The 20601-nt window shown below is 37.2% G+C and overlaps 1 protein-coding gene across 1 annotated transcript; it reads left to right on the forward strand.

The window, feature by feature from the left end:
* The first annotated feature begins 1435 nt into the window (after positions 1 to 1435).
* On the forward strand, positions 1436 to 19930 carry LOC6580618 (aquaporin). The gene is made up of 4 exons (XM_002006408.4): positions 1436 to 2283; positions 11462 to 11646; positions 18792 to 19145; positions 19204 to 19930. The coding sequence occupies exons 1-4, from the start codon at positions 2268 to 2270 to the stop codon at positions 19390 to 19392; spliced, it is 744 nt and encodes a 247-aa protein (XP_002006444.1). The 5' UTR covers positions 1436 to 2267; the 3' UTR covers positions 19393 to 19930.
* The last annotated feature ends 671 nt before the right edge of the window (positions 19931 to 20601 follow it).

Consider the following 20601-nt stretch of genomic DNA (forward strand, 5'->3'; position numbering starts at 1 on the left):
AATAAATATGACAAGGTTTCGCAGTGGGCGTATCTATAAGCTGGGCGAGCCTATTAACAATGACAGAAAAAAACTCTAATGTGCAATGATAATCAATAATAAAGCGGAGCACAGGCAAGGGAAATTGTTTAAACAGAAGAAACAAGTGAAATGTGAAGAGCGATAGACATCGTCCCCCTATTACCCATTAGCGTAGCCAAAACTTATTAACGTGCAAATAAGTATGAAAGGTAATGTCGCCATTCAACGACAACGCATCGGAGGTCGTAGATAGGCTGGATTACCGCTAATCAGCTGAAAGAATTAAGTTTTTCATTTTGATAACGCATTGAAAGTTGACCTAATCAGTTTTTGTTCACTTCTCGAGTGGAACGTGTCTTCAATGTGACTTTTGAAATGTTAACAACAATGAAGTGACAGAGCGCAAGGTTTTCACAGTGTGATGTGCTATAGCTTACCCTAGCTATCTTAAAATGGTTTTAAATTGTGTGGATAATATAGAAATATTGATCTTTAAATAATTATTAAAATAGTGAAAGAGGAAAATATTTAGAATTATAAACATTTTCTTTTTGAAATTCTGGTATAAATTTTAAAATGTGAGATTTATAAAGTGCGAAAACGAGAAATATGTAAATATTTACTAAATTCACTAAAATAATAATGGAACTTTAAAAGAAATATAAAAATGTATACATCCAATTATTAATAGTTAATCTCAAACAATAATATTGGTATAAATATAAAAGAAGGGGAATATAGAATATCTAAAATAAAAATATTTAATTATTTTATTTTATTATTAAAAATTATGTATGAGTTTAAGTTCCATAAAAATACAGAAAAGAGGGAAATTTTACATTTACAAAATATTTGAGTTTTTGTTTAAATATTAATTATAAATAATAATAAAAATTACTGCTTTATGTACATATATATTTTTTTTAGTATTTATTAAGTCTATTTCAGGAACTTACAGTCTAAAATTTAAAAAAATATAATTAATAATGAATATAAGAATATATAATATAAATAAATCATTAAGGGCATCAAATATAGTATATCAATATAGCAGTATTTTAGTTATAAGAAACATTTTATGATAAAGTTTCTGAGATTAGAAAATACTTTTGAAGTATAACTAATACACCCCCTACGCATTCTCATTCTTGCTCAGGGTATAGGTCGTATGCAAACTGTACTAATTAAGTCATAAGGGCAAGTCGTCAGGCAGTCAGTCCTTTAACGGTAAATCCAAACAGCAGCAGCCGCTCAGCGCCAAGCCCAAATGCTAAAAGGCTGCGCTGACTGCGACGCCTGGCTTCGCATTCGCAGCTGTCGCATAGCGAGCGAGCGCAGTCGCCGTCGAAGCCGGCGCTAGCGGCAGCGAGCCGACTGAGAGTATATCAGTTACAGACACAGCGGCCGTAACGTTTATTTGCGCTCGAGCAGCGAACGTGGCAGCAGCGAACGTAAAGCAAAGCAAAGCAAAATCAAATCAAAAGCCAAAAGCAAAAACTCACCAATCGAAGCAAAGCGAAGCAAAGCGAAGCGAATCGGCCAACACAAAACTCTGGCCCAAACAGTCAAAGTCAGAAAGTTTTTAAAGATAGTTCATCAAGTGCTCGCTATCATAAAATAAATTCAATTTCGATTTCAATTTCAATTATCTGGCGAAGCGGCGCCAACTAAGCCAAGTTAATTAAATTGAGTAAATTTCGTTGTCGCGCTTTCATTTTCATTTTCGTTAAACGATCGCGCGCTGTAAAAGAAAAAAAGCGAAACAAAAACAAAAATCAAGAGTTTCGCCTACAAAAGAAATGCTAAACAATTGCCGTTAAGTGAAATTGTCATTGTTAGTTGCGGACAGTATAACAGATTTATAGCGGTGTATAGCGGCATTTGCGCAATTGTGAACGGCACGATCGATACGAAACGAAATATCGAACATCGAGGCGAATTTTTATGGTCAAGTGTCTGCGTCTCTGACCATTGTGCAACTCCCAGCCACTTAACCTTAACAATCATTATTTGGCAATAAAAAACATTTGGCACAATCATTTCGTTCAAGTGTGCCCAAGTACGTCTCGAATACCCCACAAAACACCGCCGAAACCCCAATCGCACTTTTACCCCGCAAAACGAAAGCAACGAACCCACGCGGCGCTAAACTCGAGTAGCCGCAGCAGCATCAGCAGCAGCAGCAGCCAAAGACAGAAGAAGAAGAAGAACGGAGAAGAAAGAGACACACGAAGAAATAGTGCAAAATGGTTGAGAAGACAGGTGAGTGCAAGTGGCAAAGCGACTGAATGAATGAATGGGCGATATATTTTCGGGGGAAATTTTGAAGTGTGTGTGTGTGTGTGTGTGTGTGTGTGAAGGTTAACGTGCGCGAATTGGCTCGTGTGTGGAATATGTTGTGGCACATTTGCCACATTTGAATATGAGTGAAAAACAATTGAAATTGTAGAAAGTACTAGCAAAAATGCAAAACAAAAATTTGCAAAAAGCAAACACCATCAAAATTAAAACTATAATTTAATATCTTTAATCTAATTATACGCTTGTCAAGCGCATAAATTGTTTCTTCACAAGAATTCAAAACTTCACAGAACATATTTCCCAAATTGTATTGTTTACTTAAAGGAGAAAAAAAAAATAGGGAAATTATTTTCAGTTTAGCTTCAGCAAGACAATAAATTACTGCGCAGCAGCAATCGAGTTGAAATTTGACTGTCGGGCGTAGCCGACTGTCCAATACTCGTTTAGAGAGTTAACTAGAAAGTACAGTCAAAATCGTCAGATTATACATGTTCTTCGATTAGCCACGCCTTAATGCGCATCACTAACTAAATTACAGTTCTATGTTTAGTGAAGCTTTACAGAAGGCGTTCCGATTTGTCATGCCTAAATGGGCGTAACTAATGTTTTTTTTTTTTTTTTTTTTTTTTTTTTTTTTGTCAACAGGAATTTATTTGCTAGATTTGTGGGATATTAGTTCTCAGCTTATATACAATATGCAAAAATATCTTTTGATATATATCTTTACTATTAATATGGAAAAATATTTCCATATAATATCTTATGAAATATGTCTTTGCCGTTCCTTATATTAATGAGATGAGAGCAATATAGTCTTCTAAAATATGTAGCACTATTTCTCACAGCTTGAGAACTAATAGCACATAAGTTTTACAAGTTAATTCCTCACCAGTTTAGGGGCTGGTATATTAGTATCTATATATAAATATTGAATATAGGATCTCTTTCTTTAATATTGCCATATAAAATAACTTTTATTATATAATATAAATAGAGTCGAATAGGGGTTTCCTATCACTGTCAGATGAGGTTCCGCTCGAGTATATATACTAAATTCAGAGTCTCTAAATATAGTACTTCATACAGACAAAACTCTTAAGCTCTTTTCGCTGACTCAAGATTATAAGAAAATGTAAATGAAATGGTCTTTGATCATGAAATATTTCAGTTTTCTCCAAGTATAACAGTTGCAGTGTCAGCTAAAAATAGCCAGAAATTTAACAGCAACAAATTAAGCGATAAAGCTTTTTTAAGGAATTTATTTTTAAAATTTCCCTGCTAAATAAGGGAATAAATTTGAATGCTTCGCTTTCTCAGCGAGTACTGAACAATGTGACTTGCGAGCTGAAATTAATGATAATTTACAGAAAACTGAAAAATCATCTCTGGCTATTTAATCAAATGTGCATGTCTTTTGCATATGATTTGTATTTTGCCTTCTTTTTGTTGATTTTTTTTCCTTTAATTCAATAAATGATTGCTTTTCAATATTTTCATCGTGGCAACATGACGAAGTTTTGTTGTTAACTGCTGGCTGTTTGCTGACGTTTTCATAACAAAAGAGCCAGCTGTGGCTCACAACATTAACTTTCAGCTATTTAAGCAATGATCACTTCCTCAACGAAAGCTGGCAGTAATAAAAGGTCATAAAAATAAGAGGCAATCAAAGCGACAGTTAGGCAAATTTGTCAACAAATTATGGCCGTCTATTGATATTTTTAGCAAATACATTTTTTATGGCAAATAATTTCCCCAGAATCCAGCGCAGTTTGCTTAGCTTTCGGGTCAGAAGATAAAGCCAATTGGCGTCAGCTGCTTCACAGCGATAAGAAATTGAAATTGAAATTGAGAAAATTACACACGAATACACAGGCACCTTTAATATTTGCTCCGTTAATTAATTTGCGCTAGCGCAGGTAGAGCAAGAGCAGCTAATTAATGTACGCAGCTCGATGTGTTTTTGTTTTAACAATTGTCCAAACACAAATAGCGCGTGAGAAACAAAAAACCAATATTGAGTTTATATATCGGCCACAACAGGCTGCTAAAAGCCCCTGACATAGGCCGCTAACCTTGACAGTGAATACACACAAATACACACGCACACACACACACACACATAAACAATGGCTGTAATTGATCTTCGCTGTGCGAAGCGACGAGCTTTGGCAATGGACAGCGAAAACGTGTTTATAATTTCTCTTCTGGCAACACCTTTGGAGCGACAATTGTGCGCCCATAATTTATGCTAGGCCAACATCGTGTCTTAAACACAGCCACGACTGCTAGTCGGAAGTCGCATTGAAACTATCTTTTAGTTGACATACGGAATGACATCACATAGAGAAATTTGTGGCAAATTTGCCACTGTTTCTAGAGAGAGAGAGAGAGCGAGAGGGGATGAAGAAGAGACTAAGATGAAGGCGCCAGCTTCTCACTTACTGTGGGCTGTGACTGGTCTAATCGCTCAACGGTAGCTCAACATGTTATTAATGACTGCGACTTATAATTAAGTTAATAATCCAGCCAGGCAGACTCACTTCCACTTGAAAATCTATTTTCCATGGAAAGTTTTTGTTTGCGTGACTCTCAGCAAAAAATTTCAAATGCAAAATCATTAGCAAAAAAATAAACATTTTTTATATAAGTAGCCGATAGAGTCGTAAAAACTTATTAAACTCACTTAACAAAGGCTGCCCGACTGTCAAACAGGAAAAAGGTATCCAAATTTAATGATGAGAACTTTTTGTGCCATAGAGCAGTATTCTTAGAAACCCATTAGCTAGATCTGTTAAATGATCTGCAATAAGATAAGCTTACTCATCGAATTCTTTGGCGTAGTTCCCTGGGTTAGATTTATCGGTTCGGTAATCGAGCCTGCTTAAAGGCATAAATTAGCAGGCCATAAAACACACCTCCCGCACACTCAGACACAGCCCGTGCCTAAGCTGACTAATTAATGAATTTATAACAAAATTTATGGTTGAGTTTTGAGCCGTGTCTTATTTGTTGTTGGCCAAGAACTGGTTTTTTGCCACTAACTATGAAGAACTGCGCTTTGTTTGTTGTTGTAGCTGTCTCTGCTGCTGCTGCTGCTGCTGCTGATGTTTGTTTGTTTTGTCCGACTGTCTTAATAAAATCATCACCTTTTCGCAGCAAGTGCTGGGAAGGAGTTTGCAGTGGGTCGAAATTAATAATGGGATTATATTGATTAATTGCCATGGCAGCAGAGTCGAAAAAAAAAACGCGGCACGTTTTCTCTTCATCATCATTTTGTGCGCTTCATAATTCAGACTTTAATAAAACATTTGGGAAACACATATGGCTATTCGTAAATTAGCAAGTTATGCGATTTGTGCGTGTCCATAACTCATAAATGCGAGACGCTCTATAAACTTATATCCAATTCGCTATTTGCTTTATTATGCATAAAGGGGAAATTTGTTTGTCAGGGACATTGCTCATACGCAGCGTTGTGCGCTCATATCCATGAATAGACAGTCGACTCAGTCAGTCAGTCAATCAGTCAGTCACTCGGTCAGGCAGCTAGTTAGTCAAGGCAACGCCCAAAATGAATAGTGCTAGTGATTTTTAACAGGATTTAGGTGGGGCACACAGAGAGAGAGAGAGAGAGAGAGTTAGGCCAAGCCTTTGACTTGGCTTCTATTGGGGCGTGTGCTGACACGTGTATGGCCAGCCGCGCCTTCGCCTTTGCCTTTGTCTTTGCCCTTACCCTAGCCCTGGCCATTGGTCAAGGCAGCAAGTGCTGAACATCCTCTTGGCAGCCCTGCCAAATGAGTGCAGGATGTGAGCCAAGCTGCAGCGGAAGTGGAACAGAACCAAACGAGCTGCAAGCAGACATAAATATCTGAAAACCTTCACCTGATTCTTAGATATTTCTATTTGGCAGTCATGCGAGCTAATTATTGCGTAACTGAACAATCTGTTAGTCAGTAAGCACCCCCCAACACACACACACACACACATAATCATCGTCACTCTGGCTCTTCTTCTTGCTGGCCTTGTCATTAGTCTTTATCTTATCGCCGTTGGCTCGTAAATTGTGGAGTCTTGTCGGGCACATGAAAGGCGGACACACCGCAAGAGATTGTATCTGACTAGCAATAGGAGGACTACAGCTAGCGGCACTTGCACAGACACTAACTTGGCCCGAACTACGACAGAGCTCAGCTGTCGGCTAAATTTCGCTTGTCAATCAAAATATCACATTTCATTTGCGAACCAAGCATTCATTTTTGTTGCTTTTCTCGGTAAGTTCTTTCCATATTTGTTTTTGATTAGCAAATTTGAAGGAATTTCACAATTATTATTGCTCAATATTAATTGAGTTGGTCAATTTTTAGATAAAACAAACAAATTTCTAGAAGCAAAAAATTAGATTGCCTTCCGTTATTTAGTCAGCTAAAATTTGCTGGTACTTCTTAAATTACCCTCGCTGTGAATTTGTTATACCGGTGCGGTGCCGCACACACACACACCAACACACACATGTAAATGCAATGAAATTTCCTTTCTAGGCCGCAACTTTACCGTTAACATAAATTATATGGAGTAAGGCAAGCCTCTAACAACTTTAGCTGGCCAAGTCAAAGCAGCTCCATTGATGCCGAGCTTCTGATACGGAACGAGTGTTTGTGTGTGTGTGTGTGTGTGTGTGTGTGTGTGTGTGTGTGTACTTGCATGAGCATGACCTTGACATTCGAAATGAATCGTGTTTTATTGCAAATACTACAAATGTATTCTTATAAATTCATTCATATGCCATCAGTAGCAACATCAAGATCTCAATCTTTCCAGCGCCGACAAAAACCTATTTATACTCATGAAATTCGAGACTGTAAAATACCCTGTACTCAGTTTGAAAAGGTATTGTAGATAGAAGAGCAATTCAGATATTACCTAAAGACATTTAATGTATAATGAGCGTTTTAAAGTGTCATATGATATTGTTATATTGTCATACTGTAATACGAATTCTGATATTATGGATGGCGAGTTGAGTGACAGTTTCAATACTTTATATCTCATATAGTAATACTGGTATACTTATAGTGATGGACGTAAGCTTTTCAATACAATATGTTATTCGACTTTTCATTGGTTCATATAGTATAAAGTGTTATAGTATTATACAAACGAGTGCTACGTACATTTACATTGAATTGTTATAAAACTAAAAAGCCACAATAATATTTGTTATACTGCAACTATCTGTTATCTTGTACTTCAATCTAAATGTATAACACATGTTTGTGCTTCTTCCCTCAGTACAGGGTATTTTCTCTGCGTGTTCGAATTGCTTTTCAATCGCAACACGGAAGACTTAGCAATAACAGCTGACTGTGCTGACTTTTCTACCCGCTTTGCATATCAATTTTGTGTGCTGGAAATCTGAGAAGTACTTGACGTACTTCGGCTGCTTCGGCCACTCGTGATTTGCGAGTCGTTTATGCACGCTTATTTGGGTTACATTAGCGGCAGCTTCGGAATACCGTTAAGCTCGTTACACATGCTACTGGAATGTGTGCTAACTGCCGCCAGAGGGCGTTGTTGTTCGTGTTTATCGTCAATTAAAAATTCTTGTTATTTGTATTTGCGGCTGATGCGCGTTTTCACTAATTGAAATCATGTTGTTTTCATGCTCTTCTTATCCGATATGCTGCCATTTGTTCGATGCTATTTATAGGTGTAGAACTGTATGTTCTGGGAAACTTAACATCGATTCATCGTGAAACGATTCGTAACTTATGAATTATTTCAATCAATAGCATTTCAGGCAATACTCACAATTAATATTGATCAGATTTCTGTAGGTATTAGAGACAATCAGTTTATATAGCCTTGCTTTTTTCTTATATTTCGATCATTTAAATCCATTCAATGTCTTGTCGTCACGCCCTCGCCAAAGAAACCACAAGAAAAAGGAGAAAAAAATCAACTTTCAATGTTTTTTTTTCTTCTTTCTCATATTTGCTTTGTCCAATTGGCGATTATTGTGTGTAATGTTTATTGTTTTGGCCTTTTGCTTCTCCTTTTTGGCAACAATTATTCATTTTTATAGACCCATTTTCGTAGTCTTAAACTTGTTGATTTGTGCTCAATGGCAGCGCCTCATAGAGATCACTTAAGATAAAACACTGCGAACATGACTTACGCATTTTGACTGTGGCCAAGGAGTTAATAAAAACAATAAATATAAAGATATATATATGTACAAAAAGCATAAACAATCAAATCCACTTGAAGGTTAAGCCAAATTAAATTCGCCTTTCTCTCATTCCTACTTTCTGCGTCAAGCTAAAATGGGTAATTTAGATAAAAGATGGTTCTTGTCCAGGCTAACTTTGATAAGAGTCTCTGAAATGTAATCAGAAAGTGAACTTTCGAATTCAGTTAGTTCTGAGATAAAGCTGCCATAACACAATATTTATTATGCGCCTGGTAGTCCTAAATTTGTGTATATTTTAAGAAGAGTCATATGTTTAGATAAACAGTTTATTTGCCCTAAGTCATATACGAACATTTCAGCAACAGTAACAATAGAAATTATGTGACTTTGGCAATCACAATGCACATTTTGAGCTCTATTAAAATATAAGTTAAACTCCAACATTATGTTAAGAATCATATTTAACCTCTTTGGTTTCCTAAAAATATACATAATATTTAAATAATATTTGTTCAAGTATAAGATTAATTGTATAATCCTACATTCTTGAACTATTTTTAGCATATTTAAATACTATAGAAATTGTTTTATTTATTGCTATTGGCTTATCAGGCAATGGCTACCAATATGGCCAGCGGGCAAGATTAGAGCCTAAACGGCAAACGAGTTACATGTCATCAATTATGGTTGTGATTCAGTCACACTTCGGGCGCTAATAACGCGACGGGGAATGTCAACCTCAATGAGCCCGGGGGATGAGTTAAAAGCAGCTTATCACAGTGTTGTAGCTGCTGTAAGCACTTTAGATGCTTGAAAGGGAAGTTTCAGCTGACAAGGGCAATTTGACAATAAAAACTGGTTGTCGACTTAGCTAAATCTCTAACTCAAGTCGATTTCCATTTTTATATTCATTTTCATTTTCAAATTTTATTTTATACACTTTTTTCAATTTCAATTTCCAAACGAGTTGGCATCCAGTGGATCGCATTGAACTTGAGGGAGCCTCGCTCAACGGTGATTGATAAAGCGCCGTTATGGATAGAGCTGCTTAATGATGATGCGCTGCGTTGCATTGATGCAATATTGATTGATTGATCTAACTGACTGACTGACGGTGACTGACTGATTGATTGATTATCTCACACATTAATAGCACCGGCTGCCCCGGCCAGATTCCGATTAGCATAAACAAATTGACTGCTAGCGAACGCTTAGCATACAATGAACAGAGTCGAACAGCCGAACAGCCGAACAAATATCCCAATGCAAATAAACCATTAATTTCGGCTTATGCTAATTGCGCTCTTAGATTGGCTGTCAACACGCTGATCTCGTTTTCATGCGAATTATTTATGCTTTGCCGCCAATTCGAGTCTCATATTTGCATACGGCCATAATTTTCAAATTCATCAGCTGTGGGTGTTCACTGTGGCTTACTTGTCAATTGTCAATTGTCAATTGTTTTATGATGCGACTCAGTTGAGCTCCTGTTAAGTAGCCCCCTTCCTCCCCCCCTGTGTTATCAGTGTGTCACGGGAACTGGGACCCAGCAGAAGATAATTGGCGTATTAAGTGAAGTGTGCGAAACCAGTGATATCATCGCTTATCAGACTGAGCTAAAAGTGGGAAATTTGATAAGCATTCATTCCACACAATATTTACATGCGGATTATAAACAATCTTTTTTATGACCCTTCAAGTTGCGTAAGTCGGTTTAAAGTAGGGCAGAATCAAAATACTTAATAGCAAATACAAGTATTTACCTGGAATCTACTGTTATTTAAGAGGAAATTTTACTCCAAGCCCAAAGTTGGTTCCATAAAGCTTCGCCAAATATTTAAAGTGTGTTAGAACAGATAATAAATTAGTTTTCATAGTTAATCAAGTATTTGATTTATTTCTAGTTCGACAATATTGGCTATAAATTACTTGGGTTAAGTACACACGTCGTAGGCACACTTAAGTACTGCACAGTTCGTTCTCGCAAATAAGGCGTCAATTCAACAATATTATTTGTTTAAACAAATTAATTGACACCTCAGCTGATTAGCATTGGCTTTGAATAAACATCAATGAATGAAGCAACAGCAACAACAACAACAACCCCAACAACATCAGCACAACGCAAACAACGTAGATCTAACTAAACAAATGAGGAAATAATGTGCAGAGTGCGATGCGAGTCAATTAATTAATCAATGAGTGTGAAACTTTCAATGGATTATGAAAACTAACATGAAATGAATTTTCACACGATATTCGAGAGGGAAATTAAAAATTACCTCAGTGTTTGTTGAACTTGTGAGAGAAACTTATAGGAAAGGGATTTTTCTTAGGTATTTTGGTATATTAAATTTATAGGAAATTATTGGTAATTAATATTAGAATATAATGCAGAGTTCTAGAAATATCTTTCGGTCATTATCCAGTTTGAGATCAGTTAATTCGATGAACAGATATATATAGAATACTTTACATTTGATATATTTTAGATAACACCATATGCTTTGTTGTGGCCCACTGATTGATTGATTATATATAAAATTACTATAACAACTAAAACAGATATATGAAATAGGAGTACCGACTGGAAGATGTACTGAAAACATGACAAAGTGTTCATTATTATATTACATTTTCAATTAAGTCATCAGCATCTGTCAATGATCTCTTTACAACGGTTTCGTGTTCGTGTTCACCCGAGAACAACAAAGTTCGAATTCGGCGCAAAAAAAAACTTGTATTTCGATTTCCTTTTGACACGATTTACAGATTTTTGATAACTGACTCGATGGCTGATTGATTGATTATGTTTGTCGATGCATAAGTAATTTAATAATTAATTAGAGTTCGGCATGCGCTGTGCAAGTTTGTAATCAATGCATTATTAATATTAATACTGATCGAATATGCTTGTATCTCTCTCTGTGTGTGTGTTTATCTTTACAGACATGTCGAAATTCGTTGGCGTTGCCGACATCACGGAGAACAAGAAAATCTGGCGCATGCTGCTCGGCGAGCTGGTGGGCACATTTTTGCTGGTATTCATTGGCGTTGGCAGCACAGCGACCGGAAGTGCGACAGTGCCGCAGATAGCGTTCACCTTTGGCTTGACGGTGGCCACATTGGCACAGGTAATTACTCCATAAATATCCCATATGCCATATAAAATGTTCAACAATTATTATGCTATAGTCAAAGAAAATGGCAAATATATCATACTCAATGTCGTAAAGTCTAATAAAATAGCAAAAATATACTCCATATCGTAGGATTATGTGAAATATCCCATATTTTAATATCCCATCGATAAAATATCAAATGGCCACAGTCGATTCTTCCATATTCCAACAAATAATAAATGTCCTTTCAATAGCCCTTGCCCTGGCTAAATATGAAATTTCCCATAGTCAATCACACATTATTTCACATTTAGCCGATACACAAACCAATCGCACTAAGCGATGTATAGCAACAGCAAATCATGCGTTCAAGGACACGCCACCGCCGCGTTACACTTTCGGCCGGGCCAAAACTCATTCACAGAACGCAGCCGTTGTTGGCTATTGGCCGCTGGCCGCTGTTCGCTGGTCAGTCGCATTTTGGGCAAGACATTGGCATTTAAAAGCCGACAACAACAAGCGCATAAAAACGCAATCGAATGCGGCGCAGTCGACGCGTTGGCTGCGTGCGAATGTTATTTACAGAGCTGACAGATTTACCGACACGGCACACAGATACAGCCACAGCTGCAGCTACACATAAAGATACAGATACAGATACACAGATACAGATACAGATACAGCTTCAATTTCTGCTGTGGTCATTAGCGCCGCGCACGCTGCGTATGAGTAACGCACTGCGCTTCGGACTGAAACTCCGAATGTGAATGCGAATGCGAATACGAATACGAATGTGAATGTGAATGTGAATGTGAATAATAAATGCGAATTCGTCTGCGTCGGCAATTAACATTAATCAACACGCAAAATATGCAATTAGATTATTATGCGTTTAATTACGTTATGCCTCTTGATGTTTCAGCTCTGTCGTTGTTCTTGGTTGTTGTTGTTTTTGTTTTTTTTTTTTTTTTTTAGAATTCTAAGCGCTGCTCGATTTTGAATCGAATTTATGACAGCAAATTACAACAGCTGAAACAGCAAACCCAAAACTGCGTAGATCATCGTGAGATATTCTCGATTTGCTATAACTTTATCGTAGACGAACGTAGCGTGCTATAAAGTTGAAGGTTCGTAATCAATCATTGATCTGGCGATAAGTCAAGTTAATTAACAAACAAAATAATGTCTAATGCGACGCATTCAGTGAAGTTATATTAGCTTTCAATTGTCCTCAAATAAAGAAACACTTTGTGATGCCAGATAATGAATATTGAATTTATTGAATATTAACTTAATGAAGATATTTTAAAGAAGTTAATTTGGAATTGCTTGGAATGGAAGTCACGCAATTATGGATGGATATGAATATGGGTTCAACTATTCAAGATCATTATTCATATGTCAAAAGGAAAAACTTTACATGTGGGTGAATAAGATGTCAAAGTTTCTGTAAAACAAACTTCATTAGATAACTTGATTAGTGCTATAAATTTATGTTTTCCTTTCTGAAATATGAAAAATTACCTTTAGATTAGTTTATTCATTCACCATAAGAAAATACAAACTTTAAAAGAAATCTCCAAGTTGAAGAGTCACTTAAATAAGTGTTCGATACCAAGTCTAATGTTGGAATGAATATTGCATTATTTTCGCTTATCTTCTATTAATAAGTTTAATTACTAAAATAGAGTTTGCTATAAACATTTCTCGCAAGGGTGTTCAATCATTCGAAGTGACTTTTCATATAGCAGCTATTGCAAAACTCTAATTTTATAATCATGTTCATCAGATATGGGCACATTATATGCAGCTGTGTGTGCCTGCATTAGACTTGGCTAGCATCGCGATATGGCGGACATCACGATAGGCTGCCTGGCTGCCCGTTGGGCTTGAGCCAGGCACGTGTGAACGGTGCTGCTGCAGCAGGTGTTGCGTAATTGCTGGCCTGGCGAATGGTATCTTCGGCAATGAGAGTGTATCTTCGAAATTTCCACACTTTCATCAACGATTAGTCAGAAATTAAGTGCGATTGGCCAATGCAAGAAAGATAGTCTCCAGTCACGAGTAACCAGTCACGAGTCACGAAACACGAGTTGCATGCTGTGAAATGCGGGCAGCATTGCGACAATTAGTTGCACTTGCAGCCATGACGTGTGGCACGAGACCTGATTGCTCTCGCTTGCTTTTTGCGGTCAGTCATCGAACTCGATTTCTAAATAAGCCAACCAGCAGCTCGACAACAGCAGCAACAACAACGCCAAGAGCAACAAATGTTGGCAGCTGCGTTGCAGAGTCCGTAACAAATGAGAAACGTGCTAATTGAGCGACATTTAATGCCATCTGTGCGAGAGAAAAAACAATTCCAAACACAATATTTTACTGCGTTGCGACACACTTAATCTTATATAGGTATAGTAGCATGAATGAAAAATGGAAAAAGTATTCAAGTGTGTAGGGGAATTTGTACAGTAGTCCAAGCAGCAGAAACTACAAACATAATTTCCCTTTATTATTAGACTTTAGCGTGATATATGCCTATTATGAAAGGCATTAGAGATATGTGCATGAATTATAATTTGAGCAGGTTTCTTTGCAAGAGAAAAGAGCTGAAGATGATGTTGAGAAATAGAAAAGTAGAAATGAGAAATGAAATCTATATATCATTTGCAGAGAAGAACTTAAGGTGCAAAGAAAAGAGGAGTGCAAAGGAAGATAGGCGAGGTAGATATAAATTTAGTATCTTAAACGAATGGTAGGTAGGGAATGAATATTGAATTCTAATTGAAAGATAGCAGGAAATACGACGCATATTCTTAAAGGCAACAAAATATTTCACAATATTTCAATGAAAAATACTAAATCCATACAGCTGCAACGATTTGGGATATATAAAATATCCCCAGGTTTTAATTTAAAAATATCCCAACTTTTGTATAGGACACAACGTACTTGTTAAAATATTACTATAGCATTTTATATCATATGTAAAAGGTATATAAATATAGATTATAAGTAATAATGAAAGATTATATGAATAACATTCAAAAGACATATAAAAGCATCTGAAATACACATTCAACTACTCAACTATAAGTGTATAAATTATTATAAAATATATGCTTATAAATATATTTATATTTACAAGTTTTATAACTTATGATATGACTGCATTTTCAGCCCTTGCCCTTAGCTTTTTATTTGCCGACAGAGCCAGTGATAATTAGTTTCGATTACAAATGAATAGCTAGTTAGGTGCAGTCAGAGCCTAATCAGTGATGTGAATACAGCTCGCGCTCTTCCAGATAATATCATTGTTTAAGCTCATCGCAGACGTCAATAGCGGCGATATTTGTATGCGATTTGCGTTGCATTGTCTCATGAGTTGACAAAAGGAAGTGGGGCAGCTAGAAAATGCAAACAACAGAACGATTATAGATGACAACAACAAGCCATAGAAATGCTAAACTGTTGACAGTTTGATTTTAATAGCAAACATATATAAATATATAATATATATATAGTATACTCATATCTGAGTATTCCGTATAGTTGGGAAGAAAATTCCAGTGCTGATTTTTTATGCGGGTCGCCAAACGAAGCGAAACGCCAAGAAATAATAATCATAAATTTTGAGTGCCGGCAGTTGAGCTGAGCTGAGCTGAGCTGAGCTGAAGTCTAATCAGATGCACGGCCCGCAATTAGGGATTGGCTCTTTGATTTACGGCCATTATCGGACGAAACGCAATATGCCATAGAACAGATGAGTCCCCGATCTGAAACAGAGCTGCAAAAAACTCTGAAAGGCCAAGCGCGAAGTCAAAGTCAAAAAAACCTCCAGCTCCAATCAAGGTGCAACATGCAAGATCAATAAAAAAAATAAAACAAAAACAACAACACAGTTGTGGCTGTCTCTGTGTGTGTGTGCGTTAATTATGCAACAAAAACAAACACGACAACAACATGGGCTACAAAATTGTGCGTGCACCATTCACGTTTTCTCAATTCAATTGAATTCAATTCGATTCAGTAAAATCAAACGATCCGCAAAACTGCGCCGAAATAAGCGAAAATGGCAAAGCCAGCTACAAGCTTTGGGCCAACTGCTCGGCTTTTTGGCCAAAACGAACTTGAAATACGCAGCAACAATCACCAACAACAACAACAGCAACAACAACGGCAACAAATGCAGCAAAGCAGAACGAAACAAACAAGTTAACATTCAATTTAACTAAAAAGCCATAAAATATGATTTAACGCGCAAATGTCGCACAACAGCAACAACAACAACAACAACAAGAACAACGAAACCAACAAATGCGCGCAGACATTCGTGCGCCTGCGTAAGCCTCAATCCATGCGATCATTATCTATATCTATGCATATATCAGCGAATGCGTGCAAATAGTAAGACACAGCATAAAAGAGAGAGAGAGCGCGCGAGAAATAGAGAGATAGATAGTGTGAGAGAGATGGAGTTACCTAGAGTGACCAACACAATAAATGCTATAAAAATAGATGCAAATTTCGTGGAAACCAAATATCCTATAAAATTTCGAGAAGTTTAATGAGTATATTGGTTTTATGTAAGGTAAGTCGATTCTCTACCTACCCTGCAGCATGTCCTGGTGAGCATACAATGTTGCTATTAGATATCAGATCACTTGGCTGATAGTTAAACCAAAAAACATAAAGTGAATGGAGTTGGAGCTGAAATGAAAATATGACAACTACATATATTTTAATAATGTAACAATAAATTTAATAAAACCGTCACAGTAATCGCACCAAAGATTAATTCAAAGATAAATTTGTCGCAAATATATTTTAATAAATTATATAATAATTTAAATTGCAAGAAAATAAATTTGTCTTAAGCAAATATCCTTTAATTCATAAAATAATTACAACTGCAACTTGAATGAAAGTGAGTTGCATGGATTTAAAACCCAGTTCACAAACCTTAACCGAGACCAGAACCATCAAAAGTACCTTTACCCAGTTGACGCTGGTACTTTATAACTGCAATGCGTTTCACAATACATATAAATTATACAAATAATTTGATACTATTCTACAATCTATGCTACAAATCAAAAAGTATTTCTACATTGTTATTCTACACTCGAACAGATACTTTTTGGACTGTAATTCCATATACTCCACAATTACAGTTTAGACTTCGCAAATAGTTATGACTTGCCCGCCTCTATTCTCACGCACTTGACGCATGTTTGTGCTGCATACGTAAATCAAATTATTTAATGATAGGTTTTGTGTGAGTGTGTGAATGTGTGTGTGTGTGTGCCACATCGAAATATCATGACTCATTCAAGTGTGCATTCTAATCGATGTGGCAACAACAACAACAACAACAACAGCCACAGCAATCGCAGCAGCAGCAACTCTTGCAAATGTGCGCGATCTTGATGATTAGGTGCGACTGACAGCGTATTATTCACGCAGTCACTTTGCCACAAGAGCAACAAAAGCCGCAGCGCACTGCACTTAAATAATTTGATGAAAAGCAACCAAAACAAGTAAAGCAAAAAACAATTATAAATTGCAAAGCGTGCGTATGGCAAAGGCCAAGCGAACTTCGAAGATTGCATCGAAATGTGTCTAAAGCCGTTCGAACTGTGCACCGCTCGGGCCTAAACTAGTGGCCCCAGCCCCTTAACGCCGGCCAGCCCGCACCTGCCGCGGAGTCGAGCTTAGGCAGGCTTAGCCACAACTAAATCGAAACTGAAATCGCACTGCGATATGGTAGTACATAGAAGCCTGCACCTCGGCCTTGGGCATAGACGCGTTTTTGAATGTAGTGCGTATTCATTCATAACACGAGTACTCATACTCACAGTCATGCGTCGACTTCGAGTCGTAGTCGCAGCCGTACTCACTCGCCGCTCGAGTGGCAATTTGTTATTCTTATTCGTGTTTTTGTGTATCTTTCGTTCTAAGCACAACAAGTTCAGCTGCGCTGCTCTGCCACTACAGATTCAGCTCCAGTTCCAGCCTGACAGCTCGAGCTGACAGCTTGGCTCATGACTCAACAGAATGCGAATCACTTTTACTTTTAGCCAAATGCTCATCTAACTGAACTTTAATGGCGATCGACAGCGAGCTAGAGAGTTGCCCATTGGCCAGAGCCAATGCCCGAGTGTCAGAGTCTCTGAGTGTCTGAGTAACTGAGTATTTGAGTGCAACTCAGCTGTCTGACAAATTGCTTGCATCCGCTGCAAGTTGTTACTGGCGTTAACCAGCATTGTGCAAGAGGCAAAATGCAGACGCCATGGCAAAGGGTAAACATTGCCCAACCCAGAAACGAGGCAGCAACAAGTGCTCAACTTGAAGGCTTGACATTTAATGTCTAGCGTTCACATGATCTTCACAATGAGCAGATGCTTGGGTCTATAATGAAACTGTATCTGTCAACTGATCACAAAGTGAAAGAGAGATCCATCAATGGGACGTGGAGTGCTCTTCATATATGTATATATGCGTATTTCTACTCTCTGCTTTTATTTACTGGCTTACATTGTAAATTTGGTTAGCTGGTAAATCTGTTTTATCATGGAATTACCTTATAGTATATGTGATTAAAATACAAGCTCGACGAGATATTAAACGAAAATATTTATGACCTCGTTAAGCAGATTTAATTTTGTTAATGTTCTTTAGAATGCGATGCCAAGTGTTATTGCAATTAGTTATCTGCAATAAAGATTTAAATCATTTAATGTGTGTAATTACTTGAATAAATATATTTATACATATATTTGGAGGGATTACAGAAAGAGAAATTCCCTGCATTTTATATTATAGTAGAGATATACACGAAGATACATAGATACGTGGATACATAGATACATAGATACATAGATACATAGTTACATAGATACATAGATACATAGATACATAGATACATAGATACATAGATACATAGATACATAGATACATAGATGCATAGATGCATAGATACATAGATGCATAGATGCATAGATACATAGATACATAGATACATAGATACATAGATACATAGATACATAGATGCATAGATGCATAGATACATAGATACATAGACACACAGATGCAATTTTTTAGTATTTCCCATAACAAATTTCCAATATTTAATTCTTTACTCTTTTTGCACTTTGCAGGGCCTTGGACACATTAGTGGTTGCCACATCAATCCGGCCGTCACCATCGGCTTCTTGATCGTCGGCGAGATGAGCATCCTGAAGGCCGCCTTCTACATAATCGTTCAGTGCGTGGGCGCCATTGCCGGAGCAGCTGTCATCCGGGCAGCTCTCAGCGGAATACTAACCACCGGACTCGGCGTTTCCTCATTCAATGCCTCGCTGGATGTGGGTCAGGTGGTGTTGATTGAGGCGCTGATCACGTTCATTCTGGTGTTTGTGGTCAAGGCCGTGTCCGATCCGGGTCGCCAGGACATCAAGGGATCGGCTCCATTGGCTGTCGGCCTGTCCATTGCAGCGGGACATTTGTGTGCGGTAGGTGAAGAGTGAATACGAGTAAAAGGTTCGCATGTGAAGAGATTTCATTCCACAGATTAATCTCACTGGCGCCAGCATGAATCCAGCTCGCTCCTTCGGACCAGCCGTCGTCCAGGGCATGTGGACCGACCACTGGGTCTACTGGGTGGGACCCATTGTGGGCGGCATTGTTGCTGCCATCATCTACAAGTTCATCTTCAAAGTGCGCAAGGGCGACGATGAAGCCAACTCTTACGACTTCTAAGGCCACTCAACTATCTCTCTGCCTTTCTCTCTCTCCCTTTCTCTCCCTTTCTCTCCCTCTGTCTCCTTCTCTCTATCCAATCATAATTGTCTCTTTGTTCCCACGGGAACAGTTTCACGATCTTGTTGTTGTATTGGCACATGTGTGTGAGTTGCTTATGCACATTCGTCTTTGCCTCACTGAGAATCCATCGAATTCGTTTCCACTTAGATTAGCTCAACGAGAGCCTCACAATGCAAATTGCATCATTTTTATTTGTTAAAAAATAAAAATCGCTTTGTTTTAGTCGTACTAACACCTAAACTGTATTGAATATTCTATGTTTAGAGCATAAGATAAGTAAAATTCGCATTAATTGGCCTTAGCTACACCACCTGCAGCACAGATTCGGGACTCGAAATGCGATTTGCTAAGCCACAACACCGAATTATTTGTTACAAATTGTTATTGTGTCTAAGTAAATAATTATCCAGCACAAATGAACATATTTCATAAATTACGAATTATATGTGTAATAAAAAATATTTAAAAATCAAAATATTCAATGTGTTTTATTTGGAACATTATAAATGAAGAGCAGAGATGTAAAAGCAAACTAGGTAAAATCGGGAAATTTCCATGTACTGTTTAGACATTTTATAAAAGACATTAAATATTTCCCTCCTTTGTAGATCAGCTTAGAAAAATATAATTTAAATGCAATGGGATTTCTTTATTCTAATTCGATCGAGTTATTGTTTTTAGTCATACTAAATCTAATTTAAATACAATTTCGTAAGCGTAAACAGTTAAAACATTTTTTCGTGCTCCCAAATGATAATAATCAGATAATAATTATGGCCAGGTGCCTTTGCTTATTTAATAATGTCTATTTTTAGGCACGCGGTTTACCTCAAATTATAAATACAGAAGATTTTCCTGAAATTACGAAATACTTGTTGCATACCTTTAGGCCGGTGGCGAATATTAAAATGTTACGAAAATTCTAGCAATTTAGCCGTGCTTAACTGATTTGTGAGCAACTGGATATTATGCTCAGCTTAAAGGGTTCGGCTGAGTTCATTCTCCTTTAACAAGCCCAAATGCACTATATTTAATGACTTAATATAACAAGAGTAAATGACAAAATAAACAATATGTAACTTCCTTTTTTTTTATTCACAATGCAAGTGAATGTGAGTAAAGTGAATGTCCCTCGGGGAGTGTACG

The sequence above is a fragment of the Drosophila mojavensis genome, unplaced genomic scaffold, assembly GCF_018153725.1.
Source record: "Drosophila mojavensis isolate 15081-1352.22 unplaced genomic scaffold, ASM1815372v1 contig_81, whole genome shotgun sequence".
NCBI lineage: Eukaryota > Metazoa > Arthropoda > Insecta > Diptera > Drosophilidae > Drosophila > Drosophila mojavensis.